Source organism: Genypterus blacodes, unplaced genomic scaffold (assembly GCF_046128005.1).
Source record: "Genypterus blacodes isolate CSIRO-AG114 ecotype Tasmania unplaced genomic scaffold, CSIRO-AGI_Gbla_v1 ptg000039l_1, whole genome shotgun sequence".
Lineage (NCBI taxonomy): Eukaryota > Metazoa > Chordata > Actinopteri > Ophidiiformes > Ophidiidae > Genypterus > Genypterus blacodes.
Window position 1 is genome coordinate 3268993 of NW_027466852.1, and position 23523 is coordinate 3292515.

At 39.1% G+C, this 23523-nt stretch overlaps 1 protein-coding gene across 3 annotated transcripts in view; it reads right to left on the reverse strand.

Annotated features, from left to right (window-relative positions):
- The window catches only part of LOC142996822 (glutamate receptor 2-like), a 41633-nt gene that overhangs the window by 13188 nt on the left and 4922 nt on the right, over positions 1-23523 (reverse strand). For all 3 annotated transcript variants that reach the window (XM_076147922.1, XM_076147921.1, XM_076147923.1), the window contains exons 3-16: positions 21216-21455; positions 15269-15390; positions 12795-12869; positions 12345-12398; positions 12101-12259; positions 9578-9745; positions 8134-8238; positions 7932-8039; positions 6144-6207; positions 4728-4870; positions 4230-4445; positions 3471-3625; positions 3162-3360; positions 1893-2140 (exon numbers count right to left, since the gene is read on the reverse strand). In XM_076147922.1, the coding sequence (XP_076004037.1) occupies positions 1893-2140; positions 3162-3360; positions 3471-3625; positions 4230-4445; positions 4728-4870; positions 6144-6207; positions 7932-8039; positions 8134-8238; positions 9578-9745; positions 12101-12259; positions 12345-12398; positions 12795-12869; positions 15269-15390; positions 21216-21455 (2056 nt within the window). The remainder of the gene's footprint in view (positions 1-1892; positions 2141-3161; positions 3361-3470; positions 3626-4229; positions 4446-4727; positions 4871-6143; positions 6208-7931; positions 8040-8133; positions 8239-9577; positions 9746-12100; positions 12260-12344; positions 12399-12794; positions 12870-15268; positions 15391-21215; positions 21456-23523) is intronic.

The window sequence follows — 23523 nt, forward strand, 5'->3', positions numbered from 1 at the left end:
ATACGTTTCTTTCCTTCAAGCTTTCAGTGCTTCAGTCTTTCTCTGTTTTCCTTTTTGCTGTGTAGGCTGTTTCTGGAAATGCGGAAAAGGCAGCTTTTTTGGTTGAGGTGCTTCTTTTTCCACTACTGCTGAAAGCAGTTATGTTGGCTGGCTGGTATCATCACCACCCTACTGGTGCAATATGCCTGACAGTCATTCACACATTTGCAATGCAATTTCAGTTGTCAGGCCAGCTATTTTGATCCAGATGCTTGTTTTTTCCATCACTACTTTGCAACGACAAGTGTTTTTGGAGTGTTCATGAAATATGTTAAGAACTGTGGAAGTTCTAAAAGCCACCTCATTGGTCACACAGGGATGGGCACACCTTAGTTGTCAAATTAGATTGCAGCAGCAGGGCAGCATAGAAGGCACATGAGTTTCCCTCAGAGCAATCACCTATACAAAATATTTTATGTATATTTAATGTTTATGTATATTATGTTATGTTTATTTTATTTTATGTTATTTTTTTTATTCTAAATGCTCCACATTACTGATTGTTGCTTTTGGATAAATAGACACTATAAAATGTTAACATGATGGTGTTAGTGCAGCAATTAAATAATAACATGACCTAGTTGTATTTTAGATACCCTGACATAGGACACTACTATGAACATGCTGACAGCCGTGGAGTCACTGGTTTACAGAGGCTGCAGTTGATAACCAACCCTCTGACTTTAACCAAACAGCTGACTTGAAAAAGAAAACCTCCGGGATTGATCTGAGATCATCAAGCTCTGAAAGAGAGGATCATGGAAATCAATCCAAACTCATTGTGGTCCCTCATTGTTCACTTTTTACTTAAATTAATGGTGCAACAGTGCAGCTCTTTGCTCTCCTGACAGTGTGACCATTTGCTCTTTGTGATACCTATCCAAAATGTACAGCATGTGCAGCATGGAGAGAAGCACTCTGAAACTCTGAATTCTGAAAACGTTTGTTTGACACATACTGTATATTTTTCATAATAAGGCCTCATTGCATTTTTGTCACTCAGCAGACCACTAACACACCCACCCACACACCCCCCCCCCCCCCACACACACACACACACACACACACACACATACACACACACACACACACACACACACACACACACACACACATACACATACACACACATACACGCACGCACACACAAATGCACAGGAATGAGTCATATGCCTTTAAATAACTCTTCTTGCAGGCCATAAAGAGACAGCTCATCCTGACCACTTTATGTAACTGAATATTGTTAGGTATTACATGAAAAAAATGTCCAGGTATCACGAGAAAAAAAACAACAGATCCTTTGTTTATGATGTGCTGTTATATTAATTTTGGGTCCTGATTGTTTGGACAATAAGGTTTGAAAGTTAATTTTGTTAATTGTAAAGTGAACTGTTTATTTAAGACCTGCAAACCTAAAGTTTGAAGTGTTAAATTCCTCTCCCCCGGTCGTCATGGCCAACACCACTGGTCAAAAGCTAGAGGTGGTAACCATGGTAACAATACAAACCGCTGAGAAGACATCATCAGGGTAGGTGGATTATTATAACAACGAGTAAGCCACCATGTCCCATTCATCACAATTACATACTGCAGCACCCACATAATACTAAGGCTTGTGTCCAACAACACTCCCCAGAGTTTTGAATCTTAAAAATGGTGCTTCCCAAATCTTTTTACCCAATTCTGAAAATGATTGTGAAATCTCATTTTCAATCTTTTAAATGCACCACACGAATTACAAAAATCTGACCTGATTGGGTTGGGAGAGGCAACAAGGATCAGAACACAGTTTTGTGCTGTGAATGGTATATGGCAGTGCGGACTGGCCGGCATTGTTATATTGATCCACCCACCTTAATGGGGATCCCTTTGGAGTGGCAATGCCATAGCCTTTGGAATCCAGGTTCCCTCCAACTTTCATGGTGTCGCAGGGTTTCCTCTGCTCAATGTACTCGTTCATTGTGGATTCCAACAGGTAGGCGTACTTCCCTTTGGACTTCCTGACGCGCAGTACGCCCTCTGATGTCTTTTTGACAAAAACAGATGGTTCTGCTGATTTCATGTACTGCCACATTTTGTCAAACAAGGCGATTTTAGAACGCTGAAAGACAGAGATAGGCAGGCAGAGACAAACAGTTAGGCAGTGTGAGGTTCGATCGGACAGAAAGAAAGATAGGCACAGAGACAGTCAGATAGGCAGGAAGACAGGCCAACAGAAAGACAGGTAGAGAATCAAACAGACAGACAGACCTAGACAGAGACAGACAAACAAACAGGCAGAGAGAGGGATAACGAGAAATACAGGCAGAAACATATACTGTATAAGATTCAGATGATACTGTTCACTACATGACTGGAAACTACTGTACAAGGGTTTCAAAGTCAAAGAATAGACCCAATGTGGATGTATGGGAAATGTACAGAAGGCATATACCGAATTATGGAAATTATTCATGTGGGTGATCATAAATCATGACATTTAAGGGCAATTATTGAGCAAATCTAAAATATTTAATGATTGAATTTCCAACTACAGATTGGGCAGCATTTAGCAACAGCACATCCAGAAGGTCCTGGATTCAAACTGACATATGCACAAGGCTGACCACCAGATTTGGCTACTAAATATACACTACTAAGCATTAGGATGGGTTAAATTCAGAAGACAAGTCCCGAGTTCATCTCTGGATCTGTGTCCTCATTATATATGTGATGAAAACTGACATTATATATGTGATTGAAAGCTGACATCACCTCAATTCCTACAGTTGGTTTCCTCCAATATCAGAAATTGATCTAGGTTTTGTAATTCCCAGACCTATTCTTATTTATATATATATACTACAGTTTATCTTGCAATAAATGTTCAATATATCTTGTTACGCCAGTGCTGAACAGTAGTGAGCAGGTGTATTTTTATGACAGTGATAACTGAACTGAATACCCAGTTTTTATCAGATTTGGGTTGGCAAGTTGGTTGGTTGGATATAATATATATTTAGAAGGTGCATGTGATTGTCAAGGGATATCCGAACTTGATTCAAACAAAGCAGTAGCATGAATTTCTCTTCAATGTGAAAACACAACCTTGGCTGAACATGAGTGGTGTGTTTTATGCTCACCCTAAAGAACTCCTTGGTGGATCCAGAGTCCAGGGTACCATAAGCTATCTCTCCCTGTTTAGCTAGGTCTTCAGCACCCTCTATGGGAGAAACCATCCTCTCCACTGTCAGGAAGGCTGCAAGGTTAGCAGTGTAGGAGGAGATGATGATTAGAGTGAAAAACCACCACACACCACCTACTATCCGACCTGAGAGAGACCTGCACACAGACAGACACCCACACAGACAGTCAGTCAGACAGACAAACACATAGGCAGGCAGACACATTGATCAGGGGAATAATTAAGAATAAGTGAAAAGTGGTTAAACCTTGGTGAGATGTCACAGCCCTGTCGCATAAATGCACCCAATGAGAACCACAGAGAGTTGAATATCCCAAACTCATTGATGGATTCGGATGTGAGCGGCAATGCTCCATCTTCTGGTTCCTCCAGCTGCCACTCGTAGGGGCTGAATCTAGAAACCTATGAGACCATATGATAATCGTTTTGAAATTACACCATGGCCAAGGTAAATTCGTCTTTCCTCAAGATTGGCAGGTCACAACACCAAATTTCTATTGTAATCAAAGTAAAAACACCTATCCTTCACAAGATCTTACTAATTATGATACATTTTTTGTCAAAAAAGCCAGCGTCTCGGCCTAGGGCATTTAATAAACACACAAACCCACACAAACACACCCACCACCTTCCCCTTCTATGATGGCAGGTGAGCATTTGGAGAAGGTATTAACACATTTGTGACTCAAGCTGGACAGGCTGGGCCAGATTGAACCTACTGCCCCTTGGATGCCACATCAAACACATTTGCTAGGTTTTTGTTAGTGAGTTGTGTGAAAACTGCTAAATGTTTGGAAATTCTTTGAGAGTTTGAATATTTGATGGCACGCTGGCTACACTGACCTGAGCACTCTATAACGTTAGATGATGAATCATAACAAAATAAATTACTTTTTGTTCATCCTATACCAGCACAAACTACTAGTGTCTTCATAACTATACATCATCATCTATCATCATCTATCATCTTCCATTAATTTACAAAATCCAACACAGAACCACTTACCAGAAAGAGTACAACGCTGACTCCTATGTAGGCAAAGACGATGCACATCCAGATCTCATAGGCCAGTGGGTCGAGGAAAGAGAACACTCCTGGTTTGGATTTCTGTGGCTTTTTGATCATGATAGAGATTCCCAAAGACATGAAGGGTTTGGAGAAATCTATCACCTCCTCACGAACAAGTGTAATTGTCAGTGGAGCAACAGCTATATCTGCTTTCTGTTGGAAAGATGGGAAGAGAAACAATGACATTATAAGTGGTTCATGCTTAAAAAGCTCCTATTCCAAAAACGTATGTTACTCCAACTATGGTTCTTCTAATATCATGCCATTTATCATTTTCTTTCTTTTTTTTTGTAAATGTAGCATTAGTAGTTAGGTAATAAAGGGCACTGGACAACATATGAAAAACAACATTATGTGTGTATAGATTAACAGATCTTATCTTACAGACTGAAGTCTTTTGATGTTGGCATTTTAATAAATTGCTCCTGGTCTTACCCCATATACCAGCTCTCCAACCATTCCATTCCAGATCTTGGTTTCTGCATCTCTTGCTCCATATTTTCCATCTCCCACAATCCTTAGCTGATAGCGAATTCCACAATGCTTTGCAATCTCTGCTGCCAGGTCAACACAGTAGCCTTAACGTTAATCAAAAATGACAATAGGAACAACAATAATTAGTCACTGTCCCCGTGCAGGTGCTGATCAAGTTTTTGTTTCAGAGAGGATCACTAGGTAGCTCAAAATCAATGCCATTATAGCTTGAGTAAATGTCCTTACTGTACAGTATGTGCTTGAAGCTGGGTGAACTTCAACTTCTTGAATGCAGTAGCAGGCAGATATATTGTAATCACTGCTTTATATTTACCTTACTGTTTGTTGGATTTTGATCAAACTTGGTTGAGGCTCAGCAGACAAGAATCGACAATAATTAAATGGGCTGCTGCCTTTAAACTATTACTTTTTTTCCGAAAGTGTGGAAAACGGAACCAACAAATGCATGTGGTGTATTTGGGACACTTTACCACTGGGCTTAGCTTTGTGCCAGACCAAAAGTTATTCTCTCCTGCTGAATCCTACTGAAAATTGTTATTTATCAAGCTGACCTACAACCTATGAAAATACAACATGCTAACAATAAAGCTGCCAATTACACCAAATTAGCCACACTGTTTTCGTGCTTGTTGGTTACATGTTGCTGTCATTGTTTCCCTTCCCTCTACATGGTTTGGAGATAAGGAGATTCATGTTATCTATAACTGCATGCTCTTTTTTAGGCCACCTGACATGTTGTCTAGCAATGATGTCACCAGAACTGGCAAAGGCTTTTCTTTTTGTTTACATTTTCTTCCATCTTCATGTGTACGACTACATGTTATTTATTTTCTTCTCTTTAAAAAAAGAAGATCTTACGTGTTCAATAACCACGTGCTGATTGTTGTGTCACCCAATGCCGTCTCCAATAAAAAATACCTTGAAAAAAATATTTTGCCGTATAGTCTGTTTTCAGCATAAGCAATGATTTATTTGGGATTCTATGCAATTTTTTATAAATGAAGCCCATAACAATAACAATAAAGATCTGATAAGTGGTGAATAATAAGAAAAAAAGAACAGAAACTACTTCAGTAAGATAACATGTCCAAAAAACTAATTGAGTAAAAGAAGAAAGGTCGTGAGCTAAGCACGTCTGACAGCTAAGAAATAAGTAGAGACTTTTTTTTTTTTATCGCTTCATTACACAATCTGATATTGTCAATTGCTCATGTCAAAATGCATCCAAATTTAACAGAATTCAATGACGTACACATAAGCCTTTCACACTCAGCTGATGCATACTAAGATTTGAAAAGGAAACACACATCTTCACATTTCAACCGCGCTTAGACATATATACACACACATACATACCTTCATAACGGTCGTTGTCCTGAAACAGTTCAGAATTCTTCTTCATCATTACGTAGGGGGCTTCCTACACACACACAAAGTTTCTTAGAATTGATGAATAGACAAGATGTATCAGTTTAAATTCTATCAACAATTCTTTTTCCATTACAGTCAAAGTCAAGAATCACAATCAGTCGCTGTTATGTCTATTTTAAACTCCTTCTGTGGAACTGTTGTATCCATAAAATGTCATCAGTTTAAGGGGAATGTGTGTCTGTTTTCTGGAACATTCACCTGGGGGTTATTCTCAGTATGTTGCTGAACAAGTACGAGGTCAACTGAGTTCTGCTGGATGTCCTCTCATGCTGGCACCCAGGCAGATATTTCGGTTCTTCAATCGCATGTGAGAACTTGATTAGAAAAGCTGGATTCAACTATCTAGGATAATTGCCTGCTCCTGTTTTCATTGAGTGGTCTAAATTGACAGTTGAGACATGATCATTAGTGTCTGATTGGCTGTTGGAAATGACATGCGAGAGGACGGAGTTCTTCAGCCCAACGGAGCAAAATATTCTCAGGGAGGACTATGAGGAAGTCAAGTGAGAAAATGTTGGCAAAAGGTGACGGACAAATTAAATGCAAAGGTAAACTTTTCAATTGTCCAGTCTGTTAATTGTCTGCTGTAGCCTATTTATTTATTATTTATTTATTTATTGCACTTCTACTCTAGCTCTAGTTATGCTCTTAGCTGTTGGTTTAGGAAGGAAATGCGCTTACGATTTCTTGTGACCTGAAGTTCTTTTATCTACCTTTGTTGAACACACTTATTGTAAGTCGCTTTGGATAAAAGCGTCTGCTAAATGACCGTAATGTAAATGTAAATGTAATTTAAGGTTTTTTCCCAATTGCTAACTAGGATTGGTCAATAATGAAATTGGAAAGATTGGAGTTATGTATTATTATTGTAAATATTCTGTTAACTTTTTCTATATATTTCAACATGGTTATTGTGACTTCAGTTTTGATAAATGTTTGATGAAAATTGAAAAGAAAAAAAAGTATTTCTTCTGCATTTCATTTGTGTTAAAATAATAGTCATTCTTTCTGTGATCTGAATACCCACAGGACTTAATTAAATACAAGAATATGCCACAAATATTCTTCAAAATGTGTTAGTTCCCCTCGAATTAATATGAATATTGGGCTACATAATTGGCTATACAGAGCAATTAGTTGTTTTCTTTTAAGAAACTAGGAGGAAAGCTTGAAAAAAGAAAAAAACTTCCCGACTGAACTGCTACCTTTCTGCAGTACAGTTTTGGAACAGGCAATGGGATCGTCAGAATTCAATATTCTATTATTATTATTGTACCAACGTCAATTGGTTGTTCTTCGTAATCTTATCTTGTTCACATTGAATAAACCTGCTGCCCAGCAGATTTGACCTTATTATCTACAACTACAACACAAGTACATTGTAGAACTAAGAGATCTAGGATCATGCCAAATTTTCGAGATTATATATAAATTATTTGTTCACTTTACACTGATGCAAAAAAACGTTTTAATCAAAAAACTAAGATTATGCAACATCAGGTCTTTTAACGTCACATTCAACCAACCGCCCAAAATATTGGTTGCCTGGCAATGTTCTCGTCCTTCTTCTGCCAATGTCGTTTGTTTTGTCCATTGCTGTGTCCATCTGTCTTTCTGTCCCTCTAGCTTATTGAAATGTGTTCTGTCACCCTCTAAAATGTGCTGCGATGTCCCTATATGCTCTCAACGTTCAGCAAACCCTAGTTACTTTACCAGGATGGTCGTAACAATGACTGTTTTGTTTTCCATTCCCACAGAGTCATTAGGGTAAAGGTCGGACTTTGTCAGCACCATCTTATCCACCTCGTTCCAATAGCCAATCTGAAGATAGACAGACAGAGAGGGAGGGAGTGAGTGAAATAGGAAGTAGGTCTCTCACCTACTTCAACTATGGTTGTGTGTGCGTGTGTGTTACCTTCAGAGGCCCTTTGTTTTTCAGCTCCATTATGGTCACTGAATAGTTGACTCTTTTCCCATATTGATCAAACTGAATATTTCCTGTCAAACCATCAACACGCACCTAAACATAGACACACACACACATACGTACTTCATCAGTGGGGTAAAAGTTGTGACTCTCGTGGAGAAATCGACTCATTACTCGATTTAATCTTGCAGAAAAAAGTGTTGTTTGTAACCTCACCTGACACCTCCATTCCACATGAATGTGGGAGTATGTCCCAAAAAAAACACATGTCTATAGTGCTTTAATTCTAAGCCTTTGTTTGAATGAAAAACTATTTGGAGTAGTTAGTAGTTGTAGCAGTTAGATAGTTTGGTAACCAATATGAATTACTAATTAATTATTCACTCATTAATATTATGGCACATCAATGCAAATTCCATCAGCTCAACTATGCAAACCTATTCATGGAGAAACTTGAATTGAACTATATGTTGTAAAAAAAAAACTTTTGTATATTTTATAAAGTACTGGTCTTGCTATATTTATATATTTTTCAATATACAAATGTTACCTTAATGACCACTTTGCCTCATTTAATCAGTTTGTGTTGATACAGTTGATAGGGTGTGTGACTAACTTTATTTATAGACTTTTGTTTGCTCTGTTATATTTTAGTATAAATATAGTGATAAGTGGTTCTCCAGTGAAGAATGCAATGCAATGAAGAAAGATAAACTTATGAAGGCTACTTAAATATGATGGACACGTGCAGTTCTTGAATTGAATTTTAACTGGAATGAGATTGGTTTCTTCACAGACCACTCTGAGGTTGGCGAAGCATTGTCTTCTGGCCTCTACTGCTGCTGAAGAAACTTCCTCTGACTTTCTGTGAACTTTATCAAGATTCCTCATTATTTTATGCATTGCTGTTTTATTGTCGGACCTAAAAACTTTGATTTGTTTGTAGTTTTACCATTTGTATCTGTAAGGTGTATATGTGGTGTATGGGTGTATAATTTGTGTTTTTAAAGTCAAGGTGAACTGATATTCCAGTTTGCCTTTAAATTAGTAAAATGCATCAGTTACAATATTATAATATTATTATAACTGTGTTTATAATAGGCATATCTCAAGATTACATTTTACATGGCAGAATGCTTACAGTCTTTTATGTGTTAATACTATGCTAGAAGACTACTTGTAAATCTAGGTAATGTGTCAAATAAGTCCAACCTGCATTCACCACTTTAAATGAAGCTGACAACAAATTAGCCACTAAACACAACATTCAGAATGAACGGCATTCCAATACTGTGTTTTTAGACACTTACTGCTTAAAAAATGTTCAGTATACTGAAAGTAAAGAAAATCATATGAATTGAACGGGTTTGAGTAGTTAAGGAGATGGGTGCGTCTTCACAAGAGGATCAACGAAAATACTCTCTATGTTTACCTGTTTGAGTGCGCGTTCAATCTCCACCCCTTGTGCCCAGGGCACTGCAGGATTGGCCAGACAGTCTCCGCTATTGCCACGGCGACTCATGTCTATTCGCTGTTTGTGGAGGAAACGGAACGCTTCGGTCATCACATGGACAGCATCGTATGTAAGGGCTGATGTGTACTGTAAAACATGAACACACAAACAGCATGTATGTCAAAAGCTGTACTACATGTTATTTGGCAAAAGTTGTATTGATATTTTGAGTCAATCACCACACATTTTTACTCCATGTTCACTGTTAACTAAGATTTCTCCTTTGTTAAGATAATCCTACAAAGGTTTGGCATATCAAGATGATGATTAAAGGCCATAAACCACCATGGTTCAGAGATTTTATTCATCCACCAGGCCTCACAACCGCAGACCACGTGAAAGCTCAGGGAAGCTCATCTGTGCTCACCATCCTCACCGGGTCACCATCCACATGATTGGGCAAGAGCTCACCTTTGACGGCCACTGGCACACTGGAGAACAATCTTCTTATGGTATAGACAGGTGCATTTTATCCATGGCAGTTTCTATGCACAGAGATATTGTGATGAGATCCTGAGGCCCATTGGTGTACCATTCATCCAGCCAAATTGATATATGTTGTTGGTAACAGTCCGTGATTCAATTTGAACAATTTCACATTGACAGTATTACACTGGATTGTGTTGAACTTCTACTTGACTTTTTTTTTGTTAACATTATAAGTAACCTGGGTTTATAGTCCATGCATTTATAATTGTGTTAATGTATTAACACTAATTCACTCTGCTGGTGCAGTTTTGCTAACTTACACTACATGTTAATGTAGCATTTCAATGTAGCATCTCATTTATGGCTGGCTGTTTTTAATGCGTCAATATACTAGAGAACATTATGCTGAAAGCCAAACCATCACTTGGTGCAAGAAAAATACAGAGACACAGCCATGGACTCTGACTCCAAAACCAACGTCCAAGAATGCCAAGTCAGAAACTAGCTTCATGTCTCCAGTCAAGACCTCGTCAAAAGCTTGCTCTAAACGCCCTCTTCTTCATGCAAATCCTCCATCCCTACGGCAGCTGCCAGAACCAGAGCCTCAGCCAAAGCTGCGCTTACCAAGTTGGCCTATGCTAAAGAACAAGAAATCAAAAAGGAGAGAGCGAGAGCTGTTGTCTCAATGGAAAAGCCCACACACGCCTTCATAGACTTTGCCAGGTTCGTAGCACAGAGAGCTATTTACCGCTGGTCTCTTGAAATTTGAAAACACACCAGAGAGCTTTAGGGCACAGCAATTTTCCTTCTTCAATTCGTCACTGGGCTTGGGACTCACATGTAGTGCAGACTTGGACCTTCTAGTTAAGTGGCTTGGGAAAGAGTCATCAGTATGACTCAGTATCAGTATGTTAAAATAATCTGTGCTATCTTGGGACAGAGTTAAAGAATGCTATGCTACAACAGCAGTAGTACATGCCCTATTTAAAAGACTGGATAGCTTCCCCTTACTGCTGCTAAAGTAAACTAAACATAAAACTGAGAGAACTGAGGGTTGCTGGTAGCTAAAAATTATTGATATCTCCCTGGTCCAGCAAGATAAAGCCTACAGCAGAGAAATTGCCTCCACAGATAAATGGCTCCATACCGGCTCCTGGTACGAGGAACAAAACAGAGTAACCTTTCTCCCCTTTTTGTTCTTCGACTTTGTCTATAGCCAGGCTAAGGAAAGAAATGACCCAATCTGCTTTGCAAGCTTTCAAACCTGAATAACCTGATCTAGCATCAAAGCTTAGGCCTCCAAAGGAGTCTAGGCTTGTGCTGGGACATAGACAGGGATCCTTCACCTTCAATGTAGCCACTACTGCCGCGGGGTGTTATTCATTTTCAATAGCATATTCAAACCTTTGGGACTAGCAGCGCCAATGACAAAGGCAGAGTGTACTACATTTTGTAAAATATCCAAATGACCGAAAAATGTTATAGGTGGCCAACCAAGCTTATGTCAAAAAATATGTCTAGACTTAAGAAAAATGTCAGTGAAAGAAATATGTGGTTGTAATTATAATAATAATAATAACCTTAACAAAAGCAATAGGGCTCCGTAATACATACTGGGAACCTTCAAAAGACAATATGGAGAATTAATAGCAATAGCAATTCTGATGAGGATGATAGTTAATAAATATTGACATACAACTTCTGCGAGTGCGTCTGCAAGTGCAGCCACGAGTGTGTGCCAGGGTGCACGTGACGTAAATTTAGTAATCAGAGGGTTTGCGCATAGGCTCTGTGTGCGTACCTACCATGTTGTGTGACCTACAAGGGTACCAACTGCGCATGCGCTGGAAAACAAACATGGATGGTGTGCTAAACATGGAGCAGTTCGGCATCATTCATTGCTCCGACAGTCTGTGAGCTTCACCCTATCAGTTGTCTTTTGAATTAAATTTTTATTTGAAAAAAGTTATACAAGTTGTCTGAAACCATAATTGCCAGCTCCATTATGCTTACCCTGATCCTGGTGTCAGCTCCAGGATACTCCCTCTCTTCCAGAGCCTCCCATCGCTGGTCAAACTTCGCCCCCACAGGGTCATCAAAGTCAACAATCTGAAAGCCGGACACATTGGCTCCTCCATACTGGATTTTAGAGAGGTCACCATCCACGAAACCCTGCAACACCCAAACAACACACTGGATTACCTCCAGTTAATGCTTACATGCTTAATCTGGATCCAGTTCGAAAAAACAGACTCACCAAATTAGCAATGATGTAGTGGTATCCCTTCACATGCCGGCCTATAGTGATCACCTGGTGGGAAAAGGATCAATCAGACCAATCATAAGCAATAAGACTAAATTCCTGTAAAAATCTTCCAGTGTCCATGAGCAGCTAGCGGACTGTGGGGTACTCCTTAGCAGCATTGCTGAATACAAAAATGAAGATCATCTTTCTGTGACAGAGAGCAATGATCCACCAGCATGGAGACACTGCTCTGGACGTTAAAAAGTCCAGGTTTCCACATTGACTGGGAGTATTTGGAGAGTGGCAGGAATTTATTTTGGACTGCTCTGGTCACACAGTTCCCATCTTGTGTTTGGATGTTGTTATACACACTGTTTGTTTTTCAGTCCACTTCCAAAGTAGTGACAGAAATGAGTACCAGATGAGGAGTGCAGTCGAGCAGCTTGTGAAGTGATATGTTACCTGTTCCATGATGTCTTTGACTTTGTCTTGTTCACAGTCAAGGACAATGCGTCGCTCTTTACGGATCTCAAGGTCCTAAAATAAACAAACAAAAATCCATGTAATACATTTTCATACTTCAGATTCAACTATCAACACTTAAACACCATTAATATTAAACCTGTTGATGCGGTGAGTGGTTAACCCAGTGGTTAACCCACTCACCGTGGTGGTTTAACATTCGGATGTAAGGTTGCGAACTGACTCATATGGGGTCAACATGTCTGTGATGATGTTGAGTTCTAAAACCTGATTGAAACGTCTCAAAGATGTTTTTATGACCCAAAAAAGCTCAAAGTTGGATTAAAACCACTTTTTAACCTTTGGTAAAAAGAGTTACTTAGAAATTGCCATTAAAATTGTTTGGAACAAAGGGATCAAGGTTAGGTTGCTTTCGAAGAGGATGGTTTACACTGAGCTTATACTGAGCTGAATCATATTTATCTACAGTATATATATAATCTATAGTTTCTCTATTTGATTATTATTGGTTATTAGCTATATTAAAGCATTCTTCAATAAGCACATTGCACTACTTATTACGATGACAAACACAAAAAGGTTTTACATCTGTATGATCATATAAGAGGCTTGACCTTCTGAAATAGCAAGACATAACAATTCACAAGCACTAGCATTTTCAGTCAATGAAGGTCACACAGCTGTGGCCAAAATATCAGCATTTTCTTCCAGACAATTCAGAAATTAGAACATATTTTGGTGACCACATAAACAATATATCTTTCTTTGGTTTGAACAGGAACTACACTTAATAGCTGAAAAAATATTACATCCTAGACCTAGTGTATTCACTGTATGCATTGTTGGATTCACAGAAATCCAACATTGTCCGTGACAATATGAAAGTTACCTTTTTAGAATTTGCATGAAATAATCGGATTTCAAGCAGATAATTCTACAATCTAATAATCAGTCTAACATCACTGAATTCAACTAATTTAAAAGGGAGCTATGTGCTCCTGTTTGTTTGTTTTGTGTCACTATGTGTACAACAATGGGCATGGAGAAAAAAAAAAGAATCGTCAGTGAGGTCAGATAGAAAATCTTAGTGAAGAAAGAACAATCTCAGGCTACATTTTCTTTAATGGCAACTATGTATCTGTGCTAATTAACTCATCCCCAAAGGTCAATCCTGGGGCTGAGCTCACTTTACCAACTTCGGACCTCAAATCAAAAGAGAAGAATCCACTGAAACCTATCATCTGGTTTTGCCCCCATTGTAAGAGAGAGAGAGAAAAAGAGAGAGAGAGAGAGAGAGAGAGAGAGAGAGAGAGAGAGAGAGAGAGAGAGAGAGAGAGAGAGAGATGAGAGAGACAACCTACTGACCCCTTAAGTGCAAATACAGAAGTATTGCTTTATTTCTGTATTGCTCTCTTCATGATTTGTTCATAAGACAGTTCTCTTTGGCACATCAAGATATTTAAGAGAGTAAATATAAAGTTGACACAGTGTATTAGAGATGTATCTGTAATGTTTGCATGTGATATGAGGTAAGAGAAGAAACAGTGGTGTAGCTTGATACGCGTTGCCAGGCTGTGTGTGTGTGTGTGTGTGTGTGTGTGTGTGTGTTTCTTCCTCGCTGTCTCCTCTCCGCCCCACCTTGCCTGCCTGAGCTCAGGTGGTGACCCTCACCTGAGCAGATAAAGGGAGGCAGCAGCAGGGCGTCTCGCACTCTCTCAGTACAGGTGCGTGGCTGGAAGAGGGAGGCAGCACAGGAGGCAGTTTTCCTTTGTTTCGGTTCCATGCCATGTCTAGAGTGCCAGGGCTTCATTGTTTTAATTTGGTCTGGAGCTCCCAGTAGTTCCATTTTCCGTGGCTTTGGTTTTGTTATAGGTTAGGTCTTTTGACCTGGTAGTTTTAGTTGAGGGGAAAGCTGGATCTGACCTTCCATGCTGGCTGGTCTGCAGTTCCTTCTCTCCTTCTGTTTAGTTTAGCCAGGAACTGCAGGCCTTCTTTTGTTTGCCGTTTATTTGTTTATGAATAAAACCAACATCTTGTATTGGTAAAACTGTGTCGGTGTCCTTCATATGTGCTGCGGTCGCTTCAATCCTGTCTGTAGACGGGACTGTAACATAGCTAGTAGACCTTTATCTACAAAAACCTCAAAAGTAATTTAGTATTCAAGTCTTAAAACTGTAAAAGTCTGGTAGCTGCCACCATGCCAGCTGGCAACCAGCTACGCTATTTCCTATCATGCATGATCTCACCAGAATGCTCAACTTGCTTTACAATGTCTGCGATTGATTAGAATTTATTCAGTTCTGCCATGTTTGAAGCTTCCACCAGCCACAGATTCCAAATAACCCACATACTATTCTTAATTTTCTAAATAATAGCTCCCAACGGTGCTGCAGGTCATGTACAATGCCATCTGTTTTTGTGTTACATGCAGTGCTGACTTTGTATATTTGTACCTGAAAAAGGGAGCGATATGCCTCATCCTTTCTCTCATCTTTCAGGTTTCCTACGTTAATGGCTGTGATAATCCATTTTTTCTCTGCTGCAGTGTCCAGAATTACCTGAAGAGTGGACAGACCTTCACACAAAAATGCACACAAAAACAAAAAATTATTAGTCACAATAACGAAAATTCAAAAATGATGTGTATATTTCATGGTGTTAATACAGCATGCAGTTAACATTATAGTGCAGTCTATACAGTCAAATCCAGTCAAGTCAACTTTGTTTTTATATAGCCCAATTTCACATACAATGTCTCAAAGGGCTACAGGCCCACAACATCCGGAAATTCCCGACCCCATCCAAAGTTCTCTAAGAAGACGAGGAAAAATTCCTGAAAGAGCCTTATTGTTTAAGGACAAAAAGAAAAACCCTTTGGAGAGGCAATTCCAAGAAAGACTCCACCTCCACAAAGTGTGCAATAAGGAACTTCCCGTGGGATTATACAAAAGTACATCAAAGCATGCAAAGCAGTAAGTATGCATATGGAAGATGGATCCACAGATCGAGCCACAGGATATAATATTGAGGGGTTAAGGAAGGACAGAGAGAGAAATTAGCTGATGCATCCCATCCTCTCACTACACCCACACTATCACTGGCCAAGAGTGGACAAAGGCTGCATAAGCCCTGAACTAAACTTGGGTTGGCTAATCACTCTCTTGCAAAAAGGAGACTGTGCTTCCTGTTCATTGGTGAGATAGCAATGATCAAAGTATACTAAGAGATGCATTTAGACAGGATTTAAAATTCTCAAGAGAGTCTGCCTTTTTAACGAGAGCAGGAAGTGTATTCCACAGAAATGGAGCACGGTATGAAAATGCTCTATTTCTGAAAGTCTTTGTCTTGACCTTAAGGATAAAAAGCAGGTCTGCCTGCTGAGATCTTAAGATCTGTGCAGGAATGTAAGTGGCAACAAGGTCAGAAAGATATACTATAGCAAGGCCATGTATTATTTTATAGGTTAAAAGTAAGACCTGCCAGCCCTGGCACGCTAGAACCGGTGTAATGTGCTCAAAAGGTTTCAGTCAGGAGTCTTGCTGCAGTGTTTTGAATAACTTGCCGTTTTTTCAGAGCAGAGGAGGTCAAGCCGGAGAAGATCACATCTCAGTAGTATAGTCTCAGTAACAAAGAAGTAAAAAACTTGTGAATTCAGCATCTGCATTGCTAAGATCTGATTCTGGCAATATTTCGGATACAGAGCTTTGCAAACCTTGTAATATTATTAATATGGCTGCTGAAGGTTTGGTCCTTGTCAAATGTTACGACCAGGTTCTTAACCCTTGTGGAGCATCGGATGGGGCCATTGTCAAAATGTACTAAAAGGTTCTGAAGTTTCAATCTCTGATTCTTTGACCCTAAAACATTTCCGTTTTTCAGGTGACATGCGGAAGCAGAAAATTCTTTGCAGCTTTTATCACCAATTGGATTCATGGAATCGATGATGACTTTTGATAACTTCTGATAACTATTGGAATTGGACTATTAATACAAGAGGGTTCATAATACCTTAAGATTAAAAAGTCTTTAAACATAATTACTTTTTCATTTATCTATTACATTTAAACATCAAACACACTGAACAAATTAACTTTTTGTATGTAATTGTTTTTATATGTAACCATCGGACGTAGAGGGAATGGTTGCTCTCTCTTTCTCGTTCACACTCACTCAGAAAAAAGGTACTATGTCAGTACAGGTGCATACTCTCTTTAAATGGAAGGATAACAAGATAACTGATTGGTTAATTCAGTCCCAGCTCCTAGCACACCCACTTGAAATATATTAACTCCAATCTCACCTTGTTCCCAAATGCACCAGGCATATCTTGTCACTATAACAACAAAGGCTTGTCGTCATGCTCACTGGGTACTGGTCATGGTGAGGTGTCAAGCAGTTTGAATGATTATCTACAAATAGCCACTGTTCTCAATCATGTGTATATCAGGCAGTCAAATAGAACCATCAGAATAAGACCTTTAAGTTCTATAGATTGCTGTGAGATCAGTGGAAACGTAAAAAAACAAACTGTTGCCGATTATATTGCCAGCTCCTGGAACTTCCCCCGTCCCCTTGCGACCATTCAAACTATAGTTTGACCACAGCACATTAGTTTCAATTGTGCACATCATCTTTCAAACTGATTTACCAGGAATTTTACCTCCCAGGAGAGACAGATTTTTGACCCGAAAACAGAAACAATACAGAAAATTAGTAATCTTGTAATATGGCTTGTGTTACCTATAGTGATTTTCTGTTCCCTCCGTGTTTCTTGTGTTAGGTCTGACTGTTTATTAACTGACTGTTTAGCTATAAGCAAATGGCCCAATCGAAATTGGGTTATGGGGTAGAACTCAGTCTTTACTTTTTGTCGCAGGCAAACATTGCGCGTTGACTACTACATACGTCACAAACATATATCAGAACAGTATAGTCCCAAGAATAAAGGGGTACTCTATAAACATGTGCCAGCTAGTGGGCATAGGCTTAACTAAATTGTGTCTACAAGTCAACATGGATCATCTGAATATTTGGCACATGATTATCTCTACCCACATCACGCCACAAATATTGACTTTGGTCTACTTATCAGCATAGTTCAGTCCGAATATGACTTAACAGCTATTGAGTTACCTATCGAGTAGGTAGCTCTTGCAGAATCTCATCTAAAGTTCAATTTATCTGCGTTATTCTACATAATTTTTGACTAAAGATACCCAAACTACTTCTATGCTCACTAGTAGGTTGCAGTACTTAATCAGTATGAGCAGCAAAAAAGCCCAGAAAGGTTGTAAGCCTCAATTGAGATTTACCTTGGCCTCCACTCCATCTTACCCGCTCCTTGCTCCTGCCTCTACAGAGGCAGTTCCGCAAGTTATTGAAAAGAATACTTTGAGGGAGGTGCTTGGGCCTGGTATAACAGTTAGACAAACCCAAGATGGGTGTGTCTACTCTTCCCACTCCCAAGAAACGAGACAGTAGCGAAATCACTAAACAGGACAACATAAACACACATTTGTTGGTTTCAGAGGAAGCAATGCCCAAAACAACAAACAAACTTCGGCTAAGTGGCCCTAAAATAAACTCACCTACCAAAGCAAAGATGAAAAACTAATACAATTCTCTCCTAAGCTCCTAACACAAAACAGGAGAAAACAGCGACAACAAAAGAAGGTCCAATTGCAGGGCTTCACCTGTATCACCCACACACTTGCACTTGTACACTGAAGGGGCGGAGAGAGAAACACAGTAAAACACAACATAGAATTCAAAACAAGTTACCCCCAGGGTCATAACAGAACAATCACAGGTCCTTAGGACAGGCCTTATGTAGAATCCGCAGTCGATGCTGAGATGTGGAGATCGTCAGTGTGTCTGTAGAGACCACAGTGGCCCTGAACTGAACTACAAGCTATGAAGACACATCGTGCTAGCGACACAATAAGCCACAATAAGGAATTGTTACTTACATGGTTATATCTTGATGTGCTGGTCACTCCACATATTTAATTTCTTTTCTATTTTCACCCAATATGGGGTTTTAATATTTTAGTATCATGTATGCCTATCAGTACATCATTCAGATTCTGCGGGAGTATGGGAGTTGCGGCCACAGCTATGTGGCTTCAATTTGTTCTCCTGGTTTTTACATTCTCTTTCAGGGAGATTCTTTGGTGTGTCTGTATGTTTGGGTGTACATGTGTGTTGATGGGGGTAATGCATTTTATTTTGTCTGTTATACATAAATGTGTTCTGCCAATTTAAACTGCATCAAGTTGGAACATTTGTTGTATGGGCAATCCTATTAAGAGATCCAACGTTTTCTGGTTGAGCTATACTGTATATAAAATACATACAGAGTGAAGGATACCCCATTAATGCATTGCAACTCAGCCAAGCTGACTTTCCCTTCAAGCTCACTCGCTCTGAGTTGAATTATCTCAGCTTCAATGTGATACATTTGCAAGCCGTTCGGCTGCCAACTTTACTCACCTCGCCTGACTTTCCAAAATTGGATAACTTGCCTCTCTCTCTAATTGGAAAGATTAATGTCATCAAAATGACATTTATGCCGAGATTTCTCCACTTGTTTCACTTGCTTTCCTTATTCCTGCCAAAACATTTCTTTGACTTTGATAAAAAAATTATTAGCACCTTTGTTTGGGGTGCGAGGCCTCCAAGGATAAGCAAATCACTGCTAGATGTAAGGTCAGTGGTGGTCTCGCCTTTCAAAATTTTCAAGCTTGACACTGTAATTTATAAATAATACACACGTTCGCAACCCACACTGTAATCGGAGCCACATGTTTTTCTTACTGGTCTGGTTATTTTAATGTAATGTCCACCATAATGGGAATGCAGTTACAACCCCACCCATTTATTGCCATTGTTGGGACTCGATTTGTGTCATTAAAACACTACGCAGAAATAAATAATCAATTTTACATCCCTATTTGCCAGACGTCCTCTATGCTTACAGTCAGAATCCTCTGCCCCTCCCTCTGTCTCACAATGGTTGAGCGACACCATGTATTGTCTTAAACTTGAAAAAATTAAATACACAATGAGGATGTATTCTCCTTTTGCCACAGCCTTTTGTCTACATGATGCGTTTTGTTATCATAGGAATGATGGATGATGTCATCCTGCAAACTAACAGGAACAATGTATTTTTGTAACTCCACTGTTACTTTGTTTCCATTGTCACCTAATTGTGTACCAAACATGTGTATCACATATCCATGTTCTCATTATTAATAAATGTAATCCATTGGGTGAAGGTTATCAAATGCACATCCAGTAAGTGAGGTGCTGGGCTGAGAGAAAGAAATCGAGAGACCATGAAAAAACCTCAGTCCAAAAAGAGTTCTCCATCGGGTTTCCAAGACGCTGTGTACAAAATACTACATATATACTCTACATAAGATCAGCACTCACACCTCCCACCTCATGTTCAACGCGGAAGCTTCCATTGGTAATCTAATTGCTAGTGGAAGAGCAATACACCTTAACAATAGAAAAACATAAAAAAAAACAAGTAGATTACACATCCGTTGTAGGCCACATGAAAGTAGCAGTGCAGTATGCAAACATGATAACACAGTATATACACAGATGCCAAAATATCCATATACACTGAACATTTTCTGAAAAAACAACAGCCACAGCAATAGGACACAGTCATAGAAGTGATTTTATATCCCAATAAAGTTTAAGACAGACGCAGACAGGATTTAATTTGTTTCTTTTTAAAGCCCTGCATGGGCCCTGAGCTATATCACCAAACATTGTCCCCCTCAGATCCATACATAAAGGGCTGCTAACCATCTCCTGCTCACATCGGACACTTTTTGAAGACAGGGCTTTCTCTGTAGCAACACATAAACACTGGAATAATCTCCCTGAAAAAATAAGAACCACAAAATATCTGGACTGTAAAAGGTGAAGTTATATGTACTCTATATTTATATGCATGAATTGTATGTACATGCTCAAATAAGAGACCATTCACCTACATCATTTAGTCAACATTGAGCACTCCACAGCCCTTGTGGATCGCTGTGGTACATTGTGTGAGTTTTTTTGTGCCATTGTGAAAATGTGTACGTGATGATTCTTTGCAAACACGTCAACCAGAGTTTTGCTAAATGCTCAAAATTCCCAGTGTAATTATGAACACAAACTTAGAAGTGCAGAGTTTTGGTAGAACCTTTATGCCTCCCCCAACAGGCCAATGAGAAAGCTATCTTTGACTAGAAAGCGAAGCAGACCAATCATTGTCCACCATGACAGTCAACAGACCCTGAAAGTGCCAATGTCTTTTGGTTAGTAGGAGGCCACTTGCAAGCACATGCCTTGTATTATAAATAGAGTGTGTATGAAGTGCATGAGTATTCTTACCTCTATCGCTGTCATATAGATAGGCAAAATGTTCCCATTTGTAGTACTCCACTAATGACACCAGGGGTCCTTTGATGTCTGGTCTCATCTGAAGAACAAACTGATTCATTCCTTCTGCTGGGAACGAAGGTGTAATGAAGGAGACATGAAGAGTCTCACAGAAGGATGTGATGGTGTTGACGGACTTCTTGTCATAGAAGCCAAAGATGGCGTAGACACCTCGAGAAAACTGGGAACAAACTGGAGAGGAATAGACAGAAATATTTTGTCAGTATGTTCAGGTGTAGATTCCTCTGTGAAATGTTGTTATTACTGTAGTTATTACTGTAACATTCTACAAAATAAAACAGGGAATGGTTTTCATCAAGCATAGTAAAAACTAAAACAATATTTCAAACATAAGAAAAGGTTTTAACAAAGTATAATGAAAACAAAAATGAAGCATGAATGCGAATTCTCCTGAATGCCACACAACCGTATTCAACACAAGGAATTTCATGTAAGTGTTCACAATTAAATCATATTGGAAACAAAATAATGTACTGTCATATTCATTATGTGGTACTGTAGGTATTTATTCTATAGGGTAATTAATAAGATGTAATAAATAACCATTTTATTTTTGTGTTATGCTATGAAAGGGATAATGTATTGTCAAGATTGCATGGCTTTAATTCCACATTAATAATGTAACAATACAGACACTACCTGCTTATTATATGGCCACTTGCCAAAGAGACAAATCATTTTACACAGTAAAACTTAATTTATTAACAATATGCTCATTTTGAATGAATTTCTTATCAGTTTCAGCTACAGAAAAAGTAGTGTGGGGCTAGTACTGTACACTTATGTTAGTGATCAAAGGTTGTTGTTTTGATAACTAAAAGGATTCCTCTTAGGTTCTCTTTGTCACTCAGTGTGAGTTGTTTTTAGTTTCCCCTGTACTCCCTGAGCTTCTCTTGCTCCAGTATTTGAGTTTCCTCGTTTTCTTGTAGCCTTGTGCTTGCATTTTTGTCCCAGCTGTATTTGAGTTCCCTCTTTGTCTAGTGTTTTCTGTTAAAGATGCTTACTTTTACCCCTTGGGTGCCCTGTGCATTTTGAGTCCTCTTCCTCTTGCACCCCTCTCTGTGTCCCCTCTCTGGCCATATCATAACCGTCTGTAAATATTCTGGATTTGACGCTATCATCAGATGAAAGCCCCCCAGCCATGGTAATACTCACGTTCCCTGAGACAGAGGGAGGAGGTGGAGTTCCAGCTGTTTTCAATTCAAGCCTAATGATCAATCAACCTAACTCATTTGAATGCCTTGACAACTCTATGGCCTGTTCTATTTGCTATTGTTGTTGTATTTGCTATTGTGTGTTGTCCACCTGGACAGTACACACTACTTTTTTATTAAACTTAGTCCTTTGTACTGATAAAATAATTATAGTTGGTGACTTTAAAATTCATCAACTCCTTCCCTCAATAGGGAACTGAGCCTGAACCTTAGAAACAGCTGTAAAACCTGATATGTATTTATACTCCAATTGACCTTACTGAACTATCTTCAATGATTTCTTCATCAACCTGTCTCTTAGGTCTTTTGGGTCTACCCTTCAATTTGCACTTCTTTACTACATGTGTTAATCTTTCTCTAGTAACAGGTGATGTACCACAGTATTTTAAAGTAGCTGTAATTAAACCACTTTAAACCTAAGCTTGATCCAGGCGTTTTAGCTAATTACTATAGCTAAATTTCCCTTTCCCTCCAAGATCCTCGAGAGAACAGCCGCCAATCAGTTGTGTCACAACTTTGGTGTATTCCCTACTCCATTAAAGCACGCTTGGGTTACCCCTCTGCTCAAAAACCCTACAATCAATCCACCTATGGCTGTAAACTACAAGCTGGTCTCCCTCTTCCCCTTTCTGTCCGAATCACTAGAGTGTGGCTAGCTTCTGGGGACCAAAACCAAAGGGGGGCAAAAATGGTGTGACACATGCATGCCACACAAGCGGATGTATTTACAATATATTTACAAAAAATATGTATACACTATTTCTGTATATAAAATGTATTTCAGTATTAATACTCAATAGGTTAAATACGAAACAAGCCTCTGTGCAAGTGACATACACCAATACATTTGCAAATATGTTCACGTTCTGCCTTCACAGAAACATCATAAGCTCCCACTTCATAGTTGAGAACATGTAATTACTGCACTCACGCATTCAGATGCTCATGGTCAAAATACAAAATTGAAGAATTCAATGGAAACATCCACATATACTCCAAAGAGGCACGGTGGAATATGTAATGTT